The sequence below is a fragment of the Exophiala xenobiotica genome, assembly GCF_000835505.1.
Source record: "Exophiala xenobiotica strain CBS 118157 unplaced genomic scaffold supercont1.2, whole genome shotgun sequence".
Lineage (NCBI taxonomy): Eukaryota > Fungi > Ascomycota > Eurotiomycetes > Chaetothyriales > Herpotrichiellaceae > Exophiala > Exophiala xenobiotica.
In genome coordinates, this window is record NW_013562493.1 from 3,567,555 (window position 1) to 3,585,984 (window position 18,430).

General features: G+C 52.2%; 11 protein-coding genes across 12 annotated transcripts; 6 read left to right on the top strand and 5 right to left on the bottom strand.

Moving 5' to 3' along the window:
• The first annotated feature begins 48 nt into the window (after nucleotides 1-48).
• PV05_03516 (uncharacterized protein) lies at nucleotides 49-1,044 on the top strand. Its single transcript, XM_013464162.1, has one exon. The coding sequence runs from the start codon at nucleotides 274-276 to the stop codon at nucleotides 973-975; it is 702 nt and encodes a 233-aa protein (XP_013319616.1). The 5' UTR covers nucleotides 49-273; the 3' UTR covers nucleotides 976-1,044.
• PV05_03517 (uncharacterized protein) lies at nucleotides 246-2,354 on the bottom strand. The gene has a single exon (XM_013464163.1). The coding sequence runs from the start codon at nucleotides 2,234-2,236 to the stop codon at nucleotides 1,004-1,006; it is 1,233 nt and encodes a 410-aa protein (XP_013319617.1). The 5' UTR covers nucleotides 2,237-2,354; the 3' UTR covers nucleotides 246-1,003.
• A 188-nt stretch (nucleotides 2,355-2,542) lies between these two features.
• On the top strand, nucleotides 2,543-4,361 carry PV05_03518 (uncharacterized protein). The gene is made up of 2 exons (XM_013464164.1): nucleotides 2,543-3,589; nucleotides 3,643-4,361. Exon 1 carries the CDS (start codon nucleotides 2,699-2,701, stop codon nucleotides 3,131-3,133), a length of 435 nt encoding a protein of 144 aa, XP_013319618.1. The 5' UTR covers nucleotides 2,543-2,698; the 3' UTR covers nucleotides 3,134-3,589; nucleotides 3,643-4,361.
• Nucleotides 3,289-6,013, bottom strand: PV05_03519 (uncharacterized protein; the record flags this gene model as incomplete). Its single annotated transcript, XM_013464165.1, has 8 exons — nucleotides 3,289-4,222; nucleotides 4,286-4,484; nucleotides 4,547-4,671; nucleotides 4,733-4,786; nucleotides 4,840-5,272; nucleotides 5,329-5,563; nucleotides 5,623-5,671; nucleotides 5,741-6,013. The coding sequence occupies 8 exons, from the start codon at nucleotides 6,011-6,013 to the stop codon at nucleotides 3,395-3,397; spliced, it is 2,196 nt and encodes a 731-aa protein (XP_013319619.1). The 3' UTR covers nucleotides 3,289-3,394.
• Nucleotides 6,014-6,111: 98 nt separating this feature from the next.
• PV05_03520 (uncharacterized protein) lies at nucleotides 6,112-8,079 on the top strand. The gene is made up of 6 exons (XM_013464166.1): nucleotides 6,112-6,531; nucleotides 6,580-6,631; nucleotides 6,689-6,801; nucleotides 6,886-7,033; nucleotides 7,081-7,544; nucleotides 7,605-8,079. Exons 1-6 carry the CDS (start codon nucleotides 6,253-6,255, stop codon nucleotides 8,070-8,072), a joined length of 1,524 nt encoding a protein of 507 aa, XP_013319620.1. The 5' UTR covers nucleotides 6,112-6,252; the 3' UTR covers nucleotides 8,073-8,079.
• A 575-nt stretch (nucleotides 8,080-8,654) lies between these two features.
• On the top strand, nucleotides 8,655-10,756 carry PV05_03521. Of its 2 annotated transcripts, XM_013464167.1 has the most exons (9): nucleotides 8,655-8,809; nucleotides 8,854-9,308; nucleotides 9,361-9,458; nucleotides 9,515-9,597; nucleotides 9,650-9,767; nucleotides 9,825-10,038; nucleotides 10,100-10,178; nucleotides 10,244-10,344; nucleotides 10,398-10,756. In XM_013464167.1, exons 2-9 carry the CDS (start codon nucleotides 9,170-9,172, stop codon nucleotides 10,520-10,522), a joined length of 957 nt encoding a protein of 318 aa, XP_013319621.1. In that variant the 5' UTR covers nucleotides 8,655-8,809; nucleotides 8,854-9,169; the 3' UTR covers nucleotides 10,523-10,756. The 2 variants fall into 2 exon arrangements, with proteins under 2 accessions (XP_013319621.1, XP_013319622.1); XM_013464168.1 differs by having other exon boundaries at nucleotides 8,655-9,308.
• A 25-nt stretch (nucleotides 10,757-10,781) lies between these two features.
• Nucleotides 10,782-12,489, top strand: PV05_03522 (uncharacterized protein). The gene is made up of 3 exons (XM_013464169.1): nucleotides 10,782-11,082; nucleotides 11,138-11,241; nucleotides 11,301-12,489. Exons 1-3 carry the CDS (start codon nucleotides 10,929-10,931, stop codon nucleotides 12,435-12,437), a joined length of 1,395 nt encoding a protein of 464 aa, XP_013319623.1. The 5' UTR covers nucleotides 10,782-10,928; the 3' UTR covers nucleotides 12,438-12,489.
• On the bottom strand, nucleotides 11,163-13,250 carry PV05_03523 (uncharacterized protein). The gene has a single exon (XM_013464170.1). It carries the CDS (start codon nucleotides 13,140-13,142, stop codon nucleotides 12,480-12,482), a length of 663 nt encoding a protein of 220 aa, XP_013319624.1. The 5' UTR covers nucleotides 13,143-13,250; the 3' UTR covers nucleotides 11,163-12,479.
• An 851-nt stretch (nucleotides 13,251-14,101) lies between these two features.
• On the bottom strand, nucleotides 14,102-15,228 carry PV05_03524 (uncharacterized protein). Its single transcript, XM_013464171.1, has one exon. It carries the CDS (start codon nucleotides 15,010-15,012, stop codon nucleotides 14,218-14,220), a length of 795 nt encoding a protein of 264 aa, XP_013319625.1. The 5' UTR covers nucleotides 15,013-15,228; the 3' UTR covers nucleotides 14,102-14,217.
• A 503-nt stretch (nucleotides 15,229-15,731) lies between these two features.
• Nucleotides 15,732-17,452, top strand: PV05_03525 (uncharacterized protein). The gene is made up of 2 exons (XM_013464172.1): nucleotides 15,732-16,304; nucleotides 16,350-17,452. The coding sequence occupies exons 1-2, from the start codon at nucleotides 15,882-15,884 to the stop codon at nucleotides 16,719-16,721; spliced, it is 795 nt and encodes a 264-aa protein (XP_013319626.1). The 5' UTR covers nucleotides 15,732-15,881; the 3' UTR covers nucleotides 16,722-17,452.
• PV05_03526 (uncharacterized protein) lies at nucleotides 16,948-18,121 on the bottom strand (the record flags this gene model as incomplete). Its single annotated transcript, XM_013464173.1, has 6 exons — nucleotides 16,948-17,233; nucleotides 17,305-17,431; nucleotides 17,499-17,519; nucleotides 17,570-17,735; nucleotides 17,795-17,989; nucleotides 18,053-18,121. The coding sequence occupies 6 exons, from the start codon at nucleotides 18,119-18,121 to the stop codon at nucleotides 16,948-16,950; spliced, it is 864 nt and encodes a 287-aa protein (XP_013319627.1).
• Between the last annotated feature and the right edge of the window lie 309 nt (nucleotides 18,122-18,430).

The window sequence follows — 18,430 nt, forward strand, 5'->3', positions numbered from 1 at the left end:
AGTCCCTCTCCCAGTCTTGCCGTATCCCTGCTTCCTTGCCCATCAATTGCTCGTCGTGTGCTCATCCTCCACCACCCTCCACCACCCTCATTGCTCGTCGACCTCTTCTGATCTTCCATCTTGAATGCGGGGATTTCTGTGCTATTACGACATGGTGGTCATGCTAAAGCCGTCTCTGTACTTAATGTCTTCCAGCTCTTCCGTGGTGAGAGCATAAAGGTTTCTTTTCTGCCCATAGCACTCATCTAATCCTCGTCGTCCCTCGCTTCTACCATGTTTTCTACAAGTCTTGCTTTGGCCGGCCTGCTGCTGGTCAACACAGTATCCACCTTTCCAGCTCCTGGCGAGCAACAAGCCATCAACAACCCTGAAATAACCATCATAGAGCCAGAGTTCTCTCTGACTTCGACCATCCGAGACACATTGGTTGCTAACGATGTCATTGGCGACGTCCTCGACGACTTCGAGCCATCATACTATATCGAGGTCGACTATCCCTCGAGTCACGAAAAGGTCCTTCTCGGCAATGATATCCCGGTCGACGCTGTCTCCAAGAGACCAGTCTTCAATTTCTATTCGATCAATTCTCCATCCATCGAGGCAAAGAACTCGACTTTCACCCTCGCCCTGACAGACCCTGACGCAAAATCCCGCAAGAAACCCAAGTGGTCGGAGATGTGTCACTGGATTCTGACAAACCTGACCACACCGATCCCAGAACCACCCCCTGAGATCCACGCGGCCAAACCAGGAGAGATCATGGAGTACTTGCCGCCGAGCCCACCACCAAAGACTGGTGCTCATCGATACGTCTTTGTTCTTCTGGAGGGTGATTCGTCCAATCTCAAGGCTCCTGATGACCGCAAACACTGGGGCTACGGCAAGGTTCGACATGGCGTGAGAGACTGGGCCGAAGAAAACAATCTCAAAGTCGTGGGAGCCAACTTTTTCTTCGCCGAGAATGAGAAGCAATGAATCTGAAGCTGAATCTGGTACGGAGTACTCATAGCATGAAATTGTCATCGCTGTTGGTTTCCTTCAAAAGCTTTAATTCGGCAAGACTCCTCGACACCGAATCCGTCGCGTCTCTTCCTTGATCCAGCTGTTTCTCCATGATGCTTGATCCAGCAACATCGGCTGCTTCCGCCGCAAATAGCCAGGCTTCCATCCGCCGTGATATCTCATCCTTACTTTGTGCTTCTTGGGCATTGACCTGCTTGCCGAACGTGGATGCTGCATGTCCAAATCTGCCCGACCGCGCTAAGATTGGAAATGCTTGCAAAAGTTGGCTCTCGTCGCCGAGTCTCTCGAGCATATTGATAGTCCGTCCCAACTCGTTCTGGAGTTGCTCACCCGCAAACACGAGATGTGCCTGTGAAACGGACTGATTCTGCACTTTTGGTAGGACTATCTTTTCGATGGTGTTGAGCAAGGCAGCAGCTTCTCTGGACCTCTGATGTCTTGTCGTTTTCTGTTCGGTCTGCCACTCGCTGCTGCTCAGTTTCGGCGTTGACTTCTCGGGCAGAGCAGCTCTCAATTCCGTAACAGCTGCGATAAGGCGCTTCCGTGCATCCAGATATCGTTGATACTGCCCTTCGATCATCGCTTCGGTAACGCGTCTCCCACATTCTATTTGCTCAAGCTCTCCTTGCTGTTGGTCCTGGCACTTCTCTAGACTTTCCTCCAGCCAGGTAGTCAGCTCTTGCCTCGTAGCCAGAATAGCGTGCAGTCGTCGATTCGGACTCGAGTTGGCGACTCGTGTTTGCGTTTGCATTTTGGCCTTCTCGAGCTTCGCTCTCTCTTGTCCAGCTTCATGATGAGCCCGGACGACCTCCGATTCTAGCGCCTTGACCCGTCTCGTTATCGACTCCTCCAGCACAGGGACTTCCTGACCTGCTTCGAATCGTGCATCGAACTCTTCGACCGTGGTTGGCAGAAACTCAAGTTTCGTCGCTTCTCGCTTGAATTTGAGTTGTTCCAGCTCATCCCTCGAAACAACAAGAGAAGCGTTCTGCTTTTGCAGTCGGAGTAACTCAATATGCCGCTCGAGCAAAGTCGTAGAGTCAACACCATCAGTCCTGTCCTCTGCTTTGGTGTGCCGGGGTTGATCCCCCGTCGCGGCGAGAGCCTGTTCATACCGTTGGTGCGCTGCCCGATTTTCTTCCACGGCATCAAGATATTCAGTCCTCAGCCGCTCAACTTCAGTCTCGGGCTTGTTCAGCGCGTCCGACGACATACTATTCAAATTGTTGCTAGTATTCGACGACGATTCGGCTCTCTTTACTTTCTGGGTTCCTCAAGAACATCTCAAACCATGCCAAGGTGTGGTCATTGGCGCAAGACTGGGTTTCATGGAGCCAACTTTGATATAACAAAATCTAGCCTCTTACTGAGGACTGTTTACCATGTTTACATAAGCATCAAGCCATGTACTTAACTTTCGAGGTGGTTACTAAGATACCTAAAGTAGGCAACTCTGCCGAATGGGCACCCGTTTGAGCGCCATCCACCCTCAACCTACGTATTCACGGCCAAAAGTGGTGCTGGTGGTGGCTTTGAATCCTTCCTGCCTTGGACAAAACGGAAAAGGATTGCCCCGAAGAACGAAGATGGCGGTGGAGAGAAAAGAAGGAGGCACATAAAAGAAGAGGAGGAAGAAAAGGGTTGAGAAGACCAAGAGTTTTGTGGTTTAGTAGTAATGAGTAGAGAGGATTCAGAGATGCATTGGCCGGCGGTAGTAGTGGAAGAGAGCACGTACAAAGACGGAACCTGTACACATAGGTTCATTCAGAATAAGCAGCGACTTACCAGGTATTATTGGCACGGTAGAAAAGACACGGGCGGGACAGACTGGCTCGTTCAAGATGCATCGGGGTCAACCGGGCGATCAGCGGCCATGGAGCAGCGGAGAGATGGCGAGGCCGGCCTCCCCGGTTGCGGACGCCGGGCGGAGGTGTCTACGAGAGGAGAGAAAAGAAGAGTCCATCATATCAGAGCCCATCCACCCAGTGCCCAGGCGGCACCTTCCCTGCCAACAACGCGCGCGATAAATGGACGAATTGGACTGGGGCTCCATACAATCTCCTTACGGGACGCTTGGGGGATTCAAGGCAAGCACCTAGGGATGAGTTGAGTGGACATCTTCCGACGCTTCTCGGATCTTGAAAACACAATTGCGGCACGGGGAGCGAAAGCCGAACCCACCTTAAGTCGAGATAATACTAGAGAAGAGACAGGGAACACGAAGCAGGTCGTGATATAGTGAATCACGAGTCACCATTGGCGCATCGTGCACCAAGTGAATGTGGATGAGAAGGGATATGTGCTCCCACACGACGATGTGCCACTGCCCACTGACCGGTGCCAGGACTAACTTGGTGCGGCAATGCTGATACTAGAACTCCAACATACTCGATAGGAGTTCCTCTACGGAAGCACCAATCCCGACCTCGGCCATGTGCGACAAGTAGCCGGAAAACTGGCCGTTGGCTGAACACGACAAGACCGGAAAAGTCGGTTCAGTGGATGTCGTGCCCGACTCGGCCACCATGGTCAAGGTCGCTTCAGTAAGCATGTCAAAAGCATCCCGGTACGGCCCAGCCGCCGCCCACCGTTCGGCCATGATGGCTAAAACGACAGAAGTCCCCGTGCAGGTCGTGGTCACCTTGTCCACGCGGAACTGTGTCCTCACTTCGGGACTCGACCACAAGCAGCACAGGAACGTCAGCCCGCCGAGGAATAAGTTGTGCAGTCCTCCCCAGGTGTCATTGAGACGGTTGCTCACGTACAATTGTCGATAACCATTGCAAAGTTGCGCCGCCGATTGAGCACACTCCAGGTATGTCGCGGAGGGAACACTGCTCCGAGAGTTCATCAGACGGTAGCGGTGGAGGAGAAGGATGGAGTGGTGATACATAACGTCAAACCATATTCGGGCGCCGAAACTATTGTTGTGTTTGCGATTCGACGAGAGTTGAAACGGAGAAGCTTCGAGCCACTCGCCGAGCTCACGCCTGAAATCGTCGATCAGCAAATCCGGTGTTATTGTGACCTCGGCGCCGACTTGGGGATAGATTGAACATTGCATGCGGGCCCAAATCCGTCGGAGGCGGAGTGTATGAATCGCGCCGGACATGGTGGTGCTTGCATCGGTATTGGACATCCTTGGTTCACTCAACAGGCCCGACGCCGTGATGTTCTCATCGTCAATGTCAAGGGGAAACTAGCCCAACGGGTCAGGAAAATGTGCCTCATTTGCCCAAGTGGAGATCATAGACGCGTTTACCTCGACGTCAATATCGCCATCCGTAATGCTCTGTGGCCGTCCGAGAGTGATGGACATGGCCCGATCTAGGTTGTAACAGCACCAAAACACGCGCCTTCTGATCTGTGTCTTCAAGACATCGGAATCGAGTTTGTCCCAAGGCATCTTTCGATGGAGGCCTAACTCGGTACATTGTCGAAGAGCAAGCCCAGAGAGCATCCTGCCGCCAAGTCAGTCTTCTCCATCGCATTTTTCTCATCTGCCCCGGGGTCAAGATCGCACCATAATGACACGCCCACCGGGGATCGGATCGAATACATGGCACAACATAGAATGGCCTGTATGGATTCAAGAGTGTTGAGCTGCATGACATGCTCAAACAAATTCTCCGCCGATGCGTACAAGCCCTGTAGGCGAATGTCGGTGCAATCAGTCGGTGAGACGAGACATGCAAGATTGATGACATACCTCGGAAAGCGACCCGCCAGCCAGTGGCCCGGTCAGGACTCCTACTGCGCACAACTGGAGAGGTTAGAGGAAGGGTTACCGACCACAGGCAGAAGAAGGAAACGCACCGCAAAGACAAAGAATGCTTTCGTTGGGTTAGGAGTATAACCGCTCTCGCAGGCTGTCATGACTTCTTCCTCCCACTGTAGGTAAGTCGGTTGGTGGAGAAATGGGAACTGCGGATGGACTTGCTCAAAGTAGGCCGATGTCAACATGCTGGTGTAAGCTCTGCCAGGCAGAGGAGCCGGGGTCGCTTTTGCACGGGCTTGAACCGTACTATCCGCGATTCCAGACATGGTCATACCGGGCCCTTGTGCGCGCACCGCCCGGAGAGAGGCGGAAAACATCTTGGTAAAAGAGTAGGCAGATGAAGCCCCAAAGTAATGAGGTTCCGCGCCGGCCGCGCGCAGACATAGTAGTTCCAAGCTCGAGAGATCCGGGGGGCTATCGATGTTGATACCCTCTCCAGAGCCTGCATCGGCAGGGCTGCCAGGGCTGCACCTTGCGTACCATCAGCCTCATACGCCTACCAGGAACGTGTGGAAAGGTAAGCTAACATGTCGCGTGCCGAACGAGCATCATCTCGAGCGTCACCGCCGTCTTCGGCTGGGCTGGTTTCCAATAGGTCTATGTCTGCGTCTGGTTGGAGTTCTCGAACCTTCCGTTCGAGGCAAGTGACACGGTCCTCAAGTAAGGAATTGTGCTGCTCCAGTAACGAATTGTGCTGCTCGAGGGATTCCAGGTACCCACGAGGATGTGGCCGTTTGGTGGCTGGATCCTGACTGATACATGCTGCGGCCAGATCTTCAGTAAAGCTGCCACGACTACGAGGGAATCGGAGGGCGACTAACCGCGGTTTGCTCTGAGACAGTTATTGCAGGAAGAAGTGCGACCGTCACACTGGGCGTTGAATCTAGTCAGCCTACTCGGTAGTCATGCTCCAGTCATGGTGGGGGGCGGAGACGGCACCTTCTGCTTCTTCTGTCGGCATGCGACGCAAGCACGCGACACCCTTGTGCGTGGCACAGAGGAGCGTCGGCCCAGTGACGGTGACAATGATTGACTGGACATCACGGACAAGCGTGCATCAATCCCGATGTACAGAGTAGGTACGGAATAAGTTTGGCCGTTGAAATCAATGAAGCATGAAGAGAAGGGAAGGAAGTAAATGCGGAAGAATCCGAAGTAGAAGTTGGCACATAGAAGGGCGGTGACTTGAAGGTGTGTCGCGGGTGGGGTCATTTTGGTCGGAAACACCGGCATTCTCGATCCGAATTCGAGGCCATGCTCGGTTATCTAGTACTCTGTGCCGTGTTATAGATAACCACTGAGCTTCGCGTGCCTTGTTCAACGAATCAGCGTAGGGAGATCTCTGTGACATCCGGTTTGGGATGGAGGAGAGGTGAGGTTCTTCGCCTATTAATACTGTGCACTGCGGCCCTCATCTTTGCCATGCTGCAACCTTCTCGCGACCTGCCAATATGGAGATCTCCTGTGAGGTTGGTAAGGGCGGAAAGGACCTCAGCGTGGCTCCAGTCAACAAGGCCATTTCACATGAATTTAACGAAGGGGAGGTGATAGTGCTGGATGGATCACTTCGTGGCCAGCATGGCTTCTCCGGAGACGAAGTCGAGACGGCGCTGCATCAGTATGTGCCCAACACCGGCCTCGAGAAGAAGCTGCTGCACAAGGTCGACTTGTCTCTGATCCCAATGCTCTGGTTGATGTGTGTGATGGCTTATGTGGATCGAAACAACATTGTATGTTCTTTGTGTTTGCAAGAGGAAATCCACACTAACGTTGACCAGGGAAACGCGAACGCTGCTGGGATGAGCGACGACATTGGACTGTCCGACAACCGTAAGGCGCACACTATGCCAGTCCTCGAGAGACTCGTTGCTCATGCTTGCCGTCCAGAATATGCCTTACTAATCTCCATCTTCTTCGTCGGATATCTCCTCTGGGAAGTCCCCTCCAACATGATCCTGGCACGCGTCCGGCCTTCTTGGTACCTATCCGGACTCATGGCCGTAAGTCAACCGTCTTTGGCACACACCCACACCCACATGTCTGGTGGTCCCGGAAACCGAACATATACTGACGGTGTAATTTAGGCATGGGGCGCGGTATGTTGCGCAATGTCAAAAGTGAGGAACAGCCGCGACATCCTAGTATGCCGGTTTTTTCTGGGCGTGATTGAGGCTGGGTTCTTCCCCGGCGTGCTTTATATCATGTCCTGCTGGTATAAGCGCAACGAGATTGGTATGTTGTCAAACCAAGTCAAGCTCCATGATAATGATAGTGGTAAGGCAAGCGATTCAGCTTATTTTATACCGCCATCTGCTTCGCAGGCGCAGCTGCTGGCCTCATCGCCGGTGCTGTCATATCTGGATTGGAGGGACATGGTGGCATGGCCGGCTGGAGATGGCTGTTTCTGATCGAGGGGCTCGTCACGATCGGGGTGGCCATCGCAGCAAAATTCGTCCTGCTCGATTACCCCCATATTCCCACAAAGCGACTGACGCCGGAAGAAAGGGCAATTTCCATCGCCCGAATCATGCACGACAAGCAAGAGGCGGCGGTAGGGAGGAGAAAACTGACCGCCTGGCAGAGTTTCAAAGCGGCGCTCGTTGATCTGCGCGTATATCTCTTCATCGCAGTATACATTACCCAGAACAGCTCGACCAGCATTTCATACTTCATCCCCACGGTCTTGAAGAGCATGGGCTACACAGGTACTTCCGCACAATGGATGACAGTGCCTATCTGGGCGGTAAGTGGTTTCCGAGGGAATGAATTTCTTGACAAGGCTGACTTATGCCCTTCTTTGCAGTCTGGCACGGCCGTACTCATCATCCTTCCTCAGACTTCCGACCGGTATGTGGAACGACGCTGGCACATTGTGGGTGGGCTCACTGTGGCCTGGATCAGTGCCGTCGTGGGTCTCACCGTGACCGACAAGGACAAAGTGCGCTACGCTTTCATGTGCTTGTATATTGGCGGGTTGTACCCAACGGCGCCACTGATTCTGAGCTGGGCCTCGGAAACTCTTTCGCTGCCGGCAGAGAAACGTGCAGTAGCTCTTGCCATCATCAACAGTGTTGGAGCCAGCTCAGCAATCTACGCCAGTTACTTTTGGCCCAGTTCCGACGCCCCCCGGTACACCACTGGTTTTGCCTGCGTGACAAGCTTCATGGGCATCTCGTTGATATTGGCAGCATCTTTGCCAATAATCTTTCGCTTCCTGCCTAAATATTCCACCAAGGCTGAGCGCGAGGTGGAGATCGAAGAGGAGCGCTGAGTCAAATAGATCGGATTCCACATTGGGGTCGCGAGCCTGGGCCTGCGGTGTTCGGGTGTTGTGTAGTGTGCTTCATTGCTTAAGTTTGCCCCAGATTGGAACGGGAAGCTTGCTGTGATAATAGGAGCCTTAGGCTGAATCCCTTGGTAGGGAATCCAAAATCCTACAAGGCTCCCATCTTCAATGTGTGTTCGTGGTGTAGGGGAGTGGATCCCTTTTTCCTAGCATTCTTCTTGAGCCTCGTTTCTCGTCCTCAAGCGAGTCTCTACGCTCTTCCATATTAGGCGATGAGGGCGGTGGATTCCCTCGATGACGAGACAATGGAGGCCTTACAAGGACACTCAACCACCTGAAGATTTAATCCAACACAATAACGAGGAACCTGCGCATGGTGGACGTTGACTGAGAAGTCCTTCCTCGCTTATCGAGCTTCTTTGATTCCGGGGGCAACTGGTCCAATCTATGGTTCTGCCCCGGTTATCCCAGGCTCGCCGCGGTTGATAAGACTAAGTTAGGAGTCGGAAACTCGGACGCCGTTCCGCAAGCCAAAGCTTCAATCGACATCGGACTCTTCCGTCCTGTGTCCTCTGTGCCGTTTCACGAGCCGCATGGAAAGCACTATGCCAGGGACCATCGGTAGAGAAATGCCGCCGATTATGACTGTCTCAGACAGCAGCCTTTGGTGATTGCCGTTGGACCATGGCAGTCGCGGTACGGTAGATTTGGATGCCAACCCGGTAAGAGTCCCCTGAGGATGTGGATTCGGCTGAGAGCATTTCAGCTCAACGATGTTGTCGGATCGCCGCGGCCAAATCCAGCTTGGATCGAACCCTGCTGTACGGAGTAACACAGTTGCAATTCCGGTCATTCATGTCGAGGGCGTGGCCTGGGTTACCGAGTCTCAGGGCATGTTAGGGGGTACTTGATACTCGGAGTTATCCGTGACGGCGCAGACACAAAGGAAATGATGTCCATGCTGGAAGTCAACTTCACCCGGCATACAACGTGAGCCTGTCCCTCAAGATATAAAGGTCACCGACGCGACGCCTCTGCCCTTTCCCAAAGGCATCCGTCTGTACCTCGACAAGCAAACTAACATGGCGGAACCACGCTCGGTTGTTACCATCGACGCCTCTGAGCCCCTCGAAAAGATCAACAGCATCATTGCACGCGACGGCGGTGTCATCGTCTCGAATTTCCTCTCGCCGGAGCTTACGCAAGAATGCCTGACAGCTGGTAAAGACTTTTTCTCCCCTTCTGGAGCCTCTTTTTCCTAATGTCTTTTAAGTTGAGCCATACCTCGAAAATCGTCCGTTGTACACATCTACCGCAACCCACGAGGAGCTGGGCAAAGAGTTCTTTTCGCCCGGCTCTCAACGTGTCTATGTACGTTTCTCTCTTTTGGGGACGACCGTCCTGGCAGGTTTTGACGGAGACCGCAGGGCCTTTTGGGCAAAATGCCCGAGCAGATGACCAAGATTCTTCGTTTACCAGTGTGGAATGGCATAATGGAACGGTTTTTGAGGTTGTTACGCACCTCTCCCACCGGATTCAAAGAGCTGAGCCTCGATATCTAGCGACGAGTTTTCTTCCTACACGGGAGAGGCATTGATACCTCAAAAGAGTGGCTACATGCTGAATGCAACCACGGCCATTCGACTGGTACCCGGGGCGAAAGCTCAACCATTGCACAGAGTAAGCTATGACGATACTTGACGATCTGAGTTGTTGACATTATTCGTTGTTTTCCAGGATCAAATGGCATATCAAATCCGCCATGACCCTAGAAATCCTCTTTTCACCGTCATGGTCGGCTGCCTGATTGCTGCATCGAAGACTACCATCAAGAACGGCGCGACAAGGGTCATCCCGGGTAGCCATCTATGGGGAGACGACCGCGCACCCAAGCTCGAGGAGGCTGTTTATGCAGAAATGGAACCTGGGTCCGCTCTTTTCACTCTTGGCTGTAAGTTGAGTACAGTATGCATACGTCCAACGGGTACGGAGTACTGATGGTGCCCTTACAGCTACTTTCCACGCTGGCTCGGAGAATAAATGTGATTCAAGCGATCCGGAGGCTTTGCGAACCCTCTTTGCCGTTTTCGGGTACGTATCAAACCAACAAGCTCTAGCATGGCCATAGCCGACTGACTGACGGGTGTGTTGTATAGCCAGCGTGACTACTTCAGGCAACACCAAGAAGAGGTCCTGTCTACACCCGTAGAAGTGGCCCGCAAGTTACCTGATGACATCTTGAAGATTACCGGCTACTGTAAGTATAGGCTTTCTACAGTTTGTGAGCGTCTTAACTGAATCTACTTGTAGACAAATCTGTTGGAGGTGTTGGGTATGTAGAAGATCATCAAGCGCCAGTAGAGTTCTTGCATCAGGCCCGAAACCTGAACGGCATTGGGAAGTTGGGCTCGCGGAGTGTCGTGGTGGGAATTTAACCGGCGTTGCTTGGACTGTTTCGGACGCTGAGAGAGCATGACCATGACCGATCGCGGATTTGTAAGGCTTCACTGCCATTGGTACCTCAGGCCGTGTAGGTTACCGGTGGTTACTAGTATTGGCCATTTCAGGATCCGACTTTTTTACGCCCTGTTGCAAGGACTTTGAGCGACTACCGCTGAACTCCGGCACGTCGGCCTAATCGAGAGCTAGGGATGGAACAAATGACTACGTACCCTACTCCCTGCTTTCTCTGATAGAAAAGCGTATGTAAGCACGCGTATACGGCAGCCCTAACAATATTCGACTCGCCAACAGCAATACAGCGCACTGCTCAAATATAGCGTCGTCATCAATAAGTATCAGGTCCCTCTTGCGCAGGAACAAGACCATAGGATAGCCGAAATGGCCGAGAGCGAACAAGTCGATCCTCCACACACCTTCGATATGACAGACGATATACCGAACAATGCTCACACTGAATTGGCGCCTATGGACCGTGGGAAACAGGCGAACCTCATTCTACTCGGCTGCTCGCTTCTACAATTGCCTGTCTGGGGTACGTACGGAACCAACGAAGACTCAAAAACAAACACATTAACCACACTGAACAGCATTTCCCATATCATACGGCGTGTTTCAGGAGAATTATACATCGCACCCGTCAGGCTTGGAGGGTGACTTGAGTAGGACCGGCATAATTGGCACGACACTGAATGTAAGCAACAAAGACTCTGACTGAACATGTGGAATTTCGCTGACATGCAAAAACCCCAGGGCACCATCTACCTCTGCATGCCAATCCTATTCGGTCTCTTCACCAACAAGTATGCTCATCTTCGGCGAAAAGCTGCGGCGGCCGGTATCATCCTGTCAGTCGCCAGTCTGATCTTGTCCTCCTTCGCCACACAGGTGTGGCAGCTCATCGTCACGCAAGGCGTTATCCAGGCCCTAGGCAGCACTCTCCTCTTCAGCTCGAGCACCATTTATATCGATGAATGGTTCATACAACGCAAAGGTTTCGCCTATGGAACGATTCTCTCTGTCAAATCTGCAATAGGCGCAGGAACACCTCTGCTCTTTGGATATCTCTTATCCAGCTTAGGCTTCAGGAATACACTTCGGATCTGGTCCGCGGTCACTTTCGCCACGTCTGTTCCTGCTCTGTTCCTGCTCCGACCACGGTTCCAGTTGAGCAGAGACAGTAGGAGGACAAGATCGCTGTCCTGGAGATTCCTGCGCCATCCGACATTCTATGTCTTTCAAATCGGTAACATAGTCTTCAGTGCGAGCTATGGCATGCCCCAGACTTACCTCTCCTCTTTCACCACCAATGTTTTCGACTTTTCCACCTCCAAAAGTGCTTTGATGGTGGCCGCTTTGAACGCTCCCAGCATCATTGCCAGTTTCTGGTTTGGTCTGTTGAGCGACGGCAGGCCTCTCTGGCGAGGAGGTCATCCATTATCGATATCGACTGTGTCGGTGCTGTCAGCCATGGGAGCTTCTCTACCGGCGTTCCTGTTTTGGGGTCTGGCTCCAAATCAATCTGCAGCAGGGATTGTGCTGATAGCCTTGTTTGCTGCTACATATGGGTTCTTTGCTGGTGGATACTCTGCAATCTGGGGAGGTATAGTGAAAGAGATTCGCAGAGAGGCTGATTCTCATCATGAGCCTGTTGACACCGCGCTGATTTTTGGGCTGCTGAACGGAGGCCGAGGAATGGGATATGTCGCAGGAGGATTTGCTGGTGTACAACTCCTCAAGGAAGGTGCTCTCAATACGAGCCATTGGGCTTATGGGACAAGGTTTGGATGTCTGATCTTGTTCACTGGTCTCGGGGCCGCACTTGGAGGAAGTAGTATTCTTCTTCAGGCGAGGCGGTTCTGGAAGTGTTGCCATCAGAACTCGGGGTAGACTGTGAGCGCAATGTGGTGTGTTTCCCAGCAGCCAAACTTCTCAATCTCTGTCTTGAACACGACTCTTCGCATCTGCAAGTTGCCGCATTAGCTCCCGGCCATCGTCGCCCTCCTTTCCTTCGATCTCGATGGCCCGCTCAAGCCACTCGACAGCATCGGTCCAGCGTCCCATCTCCATCAGGCACCTTCCTCCCACAATATATGCTTTCGCGTTGCCGGGGACTTTTTCTCCGCCTGGACCTTGACCAGGACCTCTCTTACATTCCAAACTGCACTCTGCATCTTTGAGACCTTCCGGGAATCTTTGTACACCTGCGTTCGCAGCTGCTCGAGAGAGGTACATCAAGGCGAGTTCTTCCCTTGCAAGACCCATGGGCTCCCAGCCAGGTCTGCCGGCTGCCATATCGATGGCAACACCGAGAAGACGTATGGCATCGTCATGGTTGCCTTTTCGAGAGGACTGTGCTGCTGTGTCTCGCAATTTCTGAATGTTGCCAGATCTTTTGGGATTGACGGGGAGAGGAGGCGGAGGGACGTTGTTCGGGGTCTCGAGCGATTTCAGCATGTTATGGAGACTGTTGAGGTTCGCCACGGCATCTTGGAGTGTCTTGTCCGAGGAGAGTATCGAGACTTGTTTAGTCTGGGGATCGATTTGAAGGGGGAGATGGGTGTAGGTTTCGAGGGCGTCCTCGGTGGAAGACATGGCCTTTTCTCCGCTGGGTGCGTCCAAGTAGTGTTGGAAAGAGTAGAGACAGTGGTATCGAGGCTGAAAGCAAAAGAAAATCGATAGAAGGAACGCTGCTTGGAGAAGTTGTAGAAGTGGCCTTAGACGTGGATTCTCACACGTGTCTCTAGCAGATATTCGCAGCCTCGTCAGCCTTGGCATGCGCTAACTCATCCCGCAAGGCTCTGACACCTTCGCGATCTTTGGTTCCAGAAATACGATGCTCACTCATATACAGGTTTGCCTGAGTTGGATCTCACCTCGTATGCATGAAATCTAGATATAACCGCAACTCACGAACTTCAAAACCATCTGATCATCTACCTTGTTGGCTTGTGACTACGCGCCTATTTCAGGAAGTGTTGTCAAACCACCGCAAGAATGCCAGAGTTCCAGTTCATTCCTTCTGCCACCTCTGCGTCCCCTGACATACTTGGGGCGAGATCTACTATAGCCAAAATCATCTTCTATCCCAAAGAGATCTTCATGGACACCGAGATCCATCCAGCTGACGCCGACAATCACGCAGGACCCTGGAAAGCGAGAGTCGATTCTGTTCCAAAACAAAATCGAGTCCCTGCCGAAGACCAAAGTGCGACTCTGTTGCTGACCCGTGGCGAACTCGGGCAAGAAATCGGGAGGATTCAACTTGGCCCCATTTATTGAGCCGCAGGATGGGGGCGACTTATCAATTGAGAAGTCACTCGGCGCGGTTATCGATTACCCGAGAGCAAGGGAACAGTAGCAAGGATGCATCATTTGTCGAAGCGACCAGAGATACTTGTTTGCAAATCTACGACCTTTAGGGTCCTAGGGAAATGTGTTCGAAAAGTCCCAAGGGTATCTCCATCAACCACAAGAGTGTGCCACTGGCTCCGGCACCAACGACTGCGGCGTTCAAGTGCGGCTTTGCTAATTAAGAATCGCAGCGAAGCCACTGTTGGAGGAGAATTACTTATCAAAGATTGTTTAGGTTAACAGAAATCTAAACATTAAACATTTGGGACCTAACTATGTACATGTAACTTTCATGAGCTAAAGGACAAAAAGAAAATCATCGCTTGGGGATTCCGCACTTGGCCAGACATGACTCGACGCCGTTAGCCACATTGGACGGGATCAGCTTCCTGAATTGATCAATATCGCGGCCGTCAAAGGTAAAGTCACTGGCAAAAGTGGCTTGCAACAGGTCGTCGTCCAGATCAAAGAGCCTTTGAGCAGACTGTTGCACACCAGGGTCTTCGGAGGCAAAGCCAGCGACAAAGACGGCGTCAGTACAGTCTGGGTTCCACTCTGTATGGATGGAACCTTGAGGGAAGACGGTCATCTGGTACTTGTCCAGACGGTTTCGGATGAGAGGAGCGCCGTTCTCAAGGACGTATTCCGTTCCAAGAGATCCTTCGACAATGATGTTGATTTCGGCGGATCTTGGGTGCGTGTGGGGCGTGTTGAAGCCGCAAGGGCCGATGAAGCCCAAAGTCATGGAGACGCCGTTGCCGATCAAGGCTGGGAACTCCTTGCGGTCTGCTTTGACAGTGTGACCTCCATTGCCGACGGTCATGGCCGAGTCAACAGGAGGGTTGTTGAAGTCGTACACATGGTCGCTCATGTTGGGCAACAGATTCAACCGATCGGCCGCGGTGGCTGCTTGCGTGAGAGCGTTGATCAAGTCTATGTTGCCAGACCTATCCGGACCGATCGCGACTGAAGGGCCGAGGCTGGTTGTGTTCAATGCGACATGCGATGAACCGGAAGTGGTGGTGGAGCTGGTGTCTGGTGTTGGGGCAGCCATGGCCGCCCACGGCATCATGATGTAAGCTGCGAGGTGAAGCATTGTGGTGGTTTTCATTAAAGGTATGAAAAGAAGGAAAGGAAAGTTTGGGATTACTGTTGTGGGCTTGCAGATGCTTGTGAATGAACGAAAGTAAGTTGTTTGATGGTTCTGTTGGTCCCTCAACACGTCTATCGCCCTACGATATATACCTCTTTTCTGGCTTATGCTTCAAGGTGTTCATTTCCACTCTGCCGGCATGTCAGCTTCGCATTTAGGTTAGGTTACACTATCATAACTGGCAAAAGGATTTGCTGCGGATCGTCCACCCGCCACTTTTCCGGCACAAATTGTCAACAATATGAGGAATTGGTCCTCCTCCGAACGGGCGGTAGACTGCCAAGGTCTGCATTTTCCGGCGGAGGTTGAGACTAAGCCTAGTGGCGTACAGCTAGGAAGGATGAAGCATGATTTGAAAGCGAGTATCGCTCGGGAATTGTGGATACGTCGAGTTCCAAGTCCTCGATCGTGACTTTGGACAAACTACAACGGTACTGATGATTGTCTACAACAGGACTAACGAGGCAGTTGGTGCCACGAGGGAACAACAGTGTGTCAAGTCCCCATTGGCTGAAACACGAACGACGGTGAACGCAATCAGAATGGTATGAATGTTAGCGGCCTCTTAAGGATCAGGCCCCCAATGCAGAGCATAAGCAGCCACATGCAAAAGTCCCAATCAATGGCAAGACTAGTCATACAAAGTCGGTCAGCTCCCATCCCTATTCCTCTGGGAAGGCTGCGGCAACGCGGATTTAGGATGTTTACACAGCATCTCGCCTCTTGGAAAGTTGATCGCGTCTCTTAGCCCTGCGCTCCGTGAGAGCTAATGATCGTCGCCATCAGCCGCCAGTCGTCCGTTCCATCCACCGGGAGACTTACATAAGATGTCTTCTATTTTAAGGCCTCTCATCATGCCACAACGCTCCTTCATGACAATCTCGCCCAAAGACGACCTTCCGGATTCAGGAAGGTACCACTTGAGATCTCTTCGATACATACGGCCGATAAGCCGTTTGCCTCTCGACTGTTTTCCTCGCCTATCTACTGCGATCTGCTCTGGACCTCTACCATCCTCGAATACTCCTGAGACCGCACGAAGATTTCACCAGGGCCCAGCAGCAAAGATGCCTCTGATCACACAGGTCGCCGACCGAGATCGCCAAAGGGCGTCGTTGTATCCATACCCAGCGACGCCTATCCTGGGCGTTGCAAACTTCATCTCAGGAGCCATCGTGGCAGGGATATTGGCATACTTTGTCCATTACCTGAGGATGGACAACATGTCGGCGCCAACAGAATTGGTCTTCGTACGTGGTCTTCCAGATTTACAGCAAGAGCTAACTAGTCTGTAGGTCCTCGTTGTCGCATGCATTAGCCTGTTGGATCAGATAGCCGCCATCTTCCGGCACAAAGTCTTCTTGCTTTCGGCACGGTTCAACCTATTTGTCCATCTGTTCATCTTGAGTCTCTGGTGTGCAGCGTTCGGTCTATTGTCCTGGAGATTGGGCGGAATGGTCCTATCACATTCATGTACCGTCAAGATATGGCAGACCTCCATGGGCGTCATGGTTTGCCGATTGTACAAGGCGATGTACTCGTTCTCGGCCATCAGTTTAGCTCTCGCTGCAGGCTCTGCCATTCTCGACTATGTGGTCTTACAGGAGGATGCGGGCGCTGGCACTTATCATCCATTGGAGGGCAAGGTCAAAGCTGTCAAGATATAATGATGAATGGCGGCAAGCAGAGCGGAGCAGATCAGATCAGGCGCCCCAAACAGTACATATCGACGCATGCATGGAGTCCTTGGTAATTTTCTTGACTTGGAGGAGGCAACATCGTCAATTGCGATCATAGCCTGGCGTCAGACGTCTTTGGGCCGAATCTGGAGACAACGAATTTTAAATGGAAGCCGCTAGCACTGCAATCCAGATCTGTGGTTCCTTGACCTTTTCATTTCTTATCATATTGATAGAACCCAGAACCCGACTTCACACCAAGCTTGCCTTGGTCAATCATCTCTTGCAGATACGTCCGAGGTTGCTCTGGGATACCTGATCTTACATCTGCATAATGCTGCTCGATATCGCGGACTACATCCAATCCGACTACGTCCATCTGCTCGCAAGGACCTTTGGGCGTTTTCAGCACGTCCTTGAAGATCGCGTCAATCTCTTCCGGCGTTGCGACGCCTTCGGACAAAGTCAGAAGGGCTTCTCGCTTGATTGCTGCCCAAATCCTACAATTCTTCAAGTCAGAGGACAGCCTCCTTCGGATGTTCCAGGGATCGCCATATACGACGGTACTCACCTGTTATAAATATATCCTGTCGATGTCTTGCGGACGTGAAAGGGCGAGAAGCCGTGCTTCTTTGTCTCCTCCATTAGCAAGGTGATGATCTCGGGCTTCGTCTTGGTCGAACCCATTACTTCGATTGCTACATGAAGGTTGGCGTGTCAGTCAGTGGTCGACCGACTCTGCTCTCGTGCGACGAAGCGACATACCAGAAGTTTCAGGTGGCCAATCTTTTCGTTCTGTCAGCTGGAAATAGTCATGCGAAAGGGGATGGCCGTACATGAATGCAAGCTTGCAAATCTATCCGCATGCTTAAGTCTCTGGTCTTCCAAGATCTCTTCGATCGTGTAACTGCTGGAATTGGAAGCGACGATCGTATCGGGATCGGCAATCTCGTCTAACTGCCGAACAACTGTGCGCTTGAGCTGGAGAGACTCGGGCACACACTGCTATGGGTCAGCCTTCGAATACTTGCGGCTTGGTGGTCCCAGAGAGCACATCATACCTCCAATAGCATCCATGACTCCGACGCTGCTTGCTCCAGGGCATCGGGCGATGAGGTTATGATTTCACCCCAGTGCGTCGACGTCGCCCAGAAGCTTTGTAGCTGTGACCGCAAATCCTCAATACCCTTCTTGGCTTTCTCGAGCTGCTGTTGATTCTGATCGACGAGGTACACTGGTCGGCCTTTCTTTGTCCACTAAAAAAGCATCATGTCGAATCAGCACATGCTTTTTCAAAACATTGGTGGGGCGGGACCTACCATGAACGCCAGCCGCGTACCCTGCGTCCCGGCCCCAAGAATCGTCACGGCTCTTTGGGCGGTTTGCATGGTTCTATCGCAGCTCTGAAGAGCCCTCAGAGACACCTCTCGTGGTAGATGATTGTAAGAGATATAAAAGCTGAGGACGGAAGGTCCGACTCGGGGATTTTAGGCTAGTAGGCATAACTTCGGTAGGAAATGGCCGCCCAGCTTAACAAAGCCTCGGCATCTTGATGCATGCAGCGGCGCCCCTGAAGCGAAGTGGGGGCCATAATGGGTAACGACGAGGCTGACGAGGCTGACCTCCGCCTCGACATGACATGCTTCAGCCTTCTGCAGTTAGACATCTATGGTGGCATGTCCACTTGCAAGTTGGTT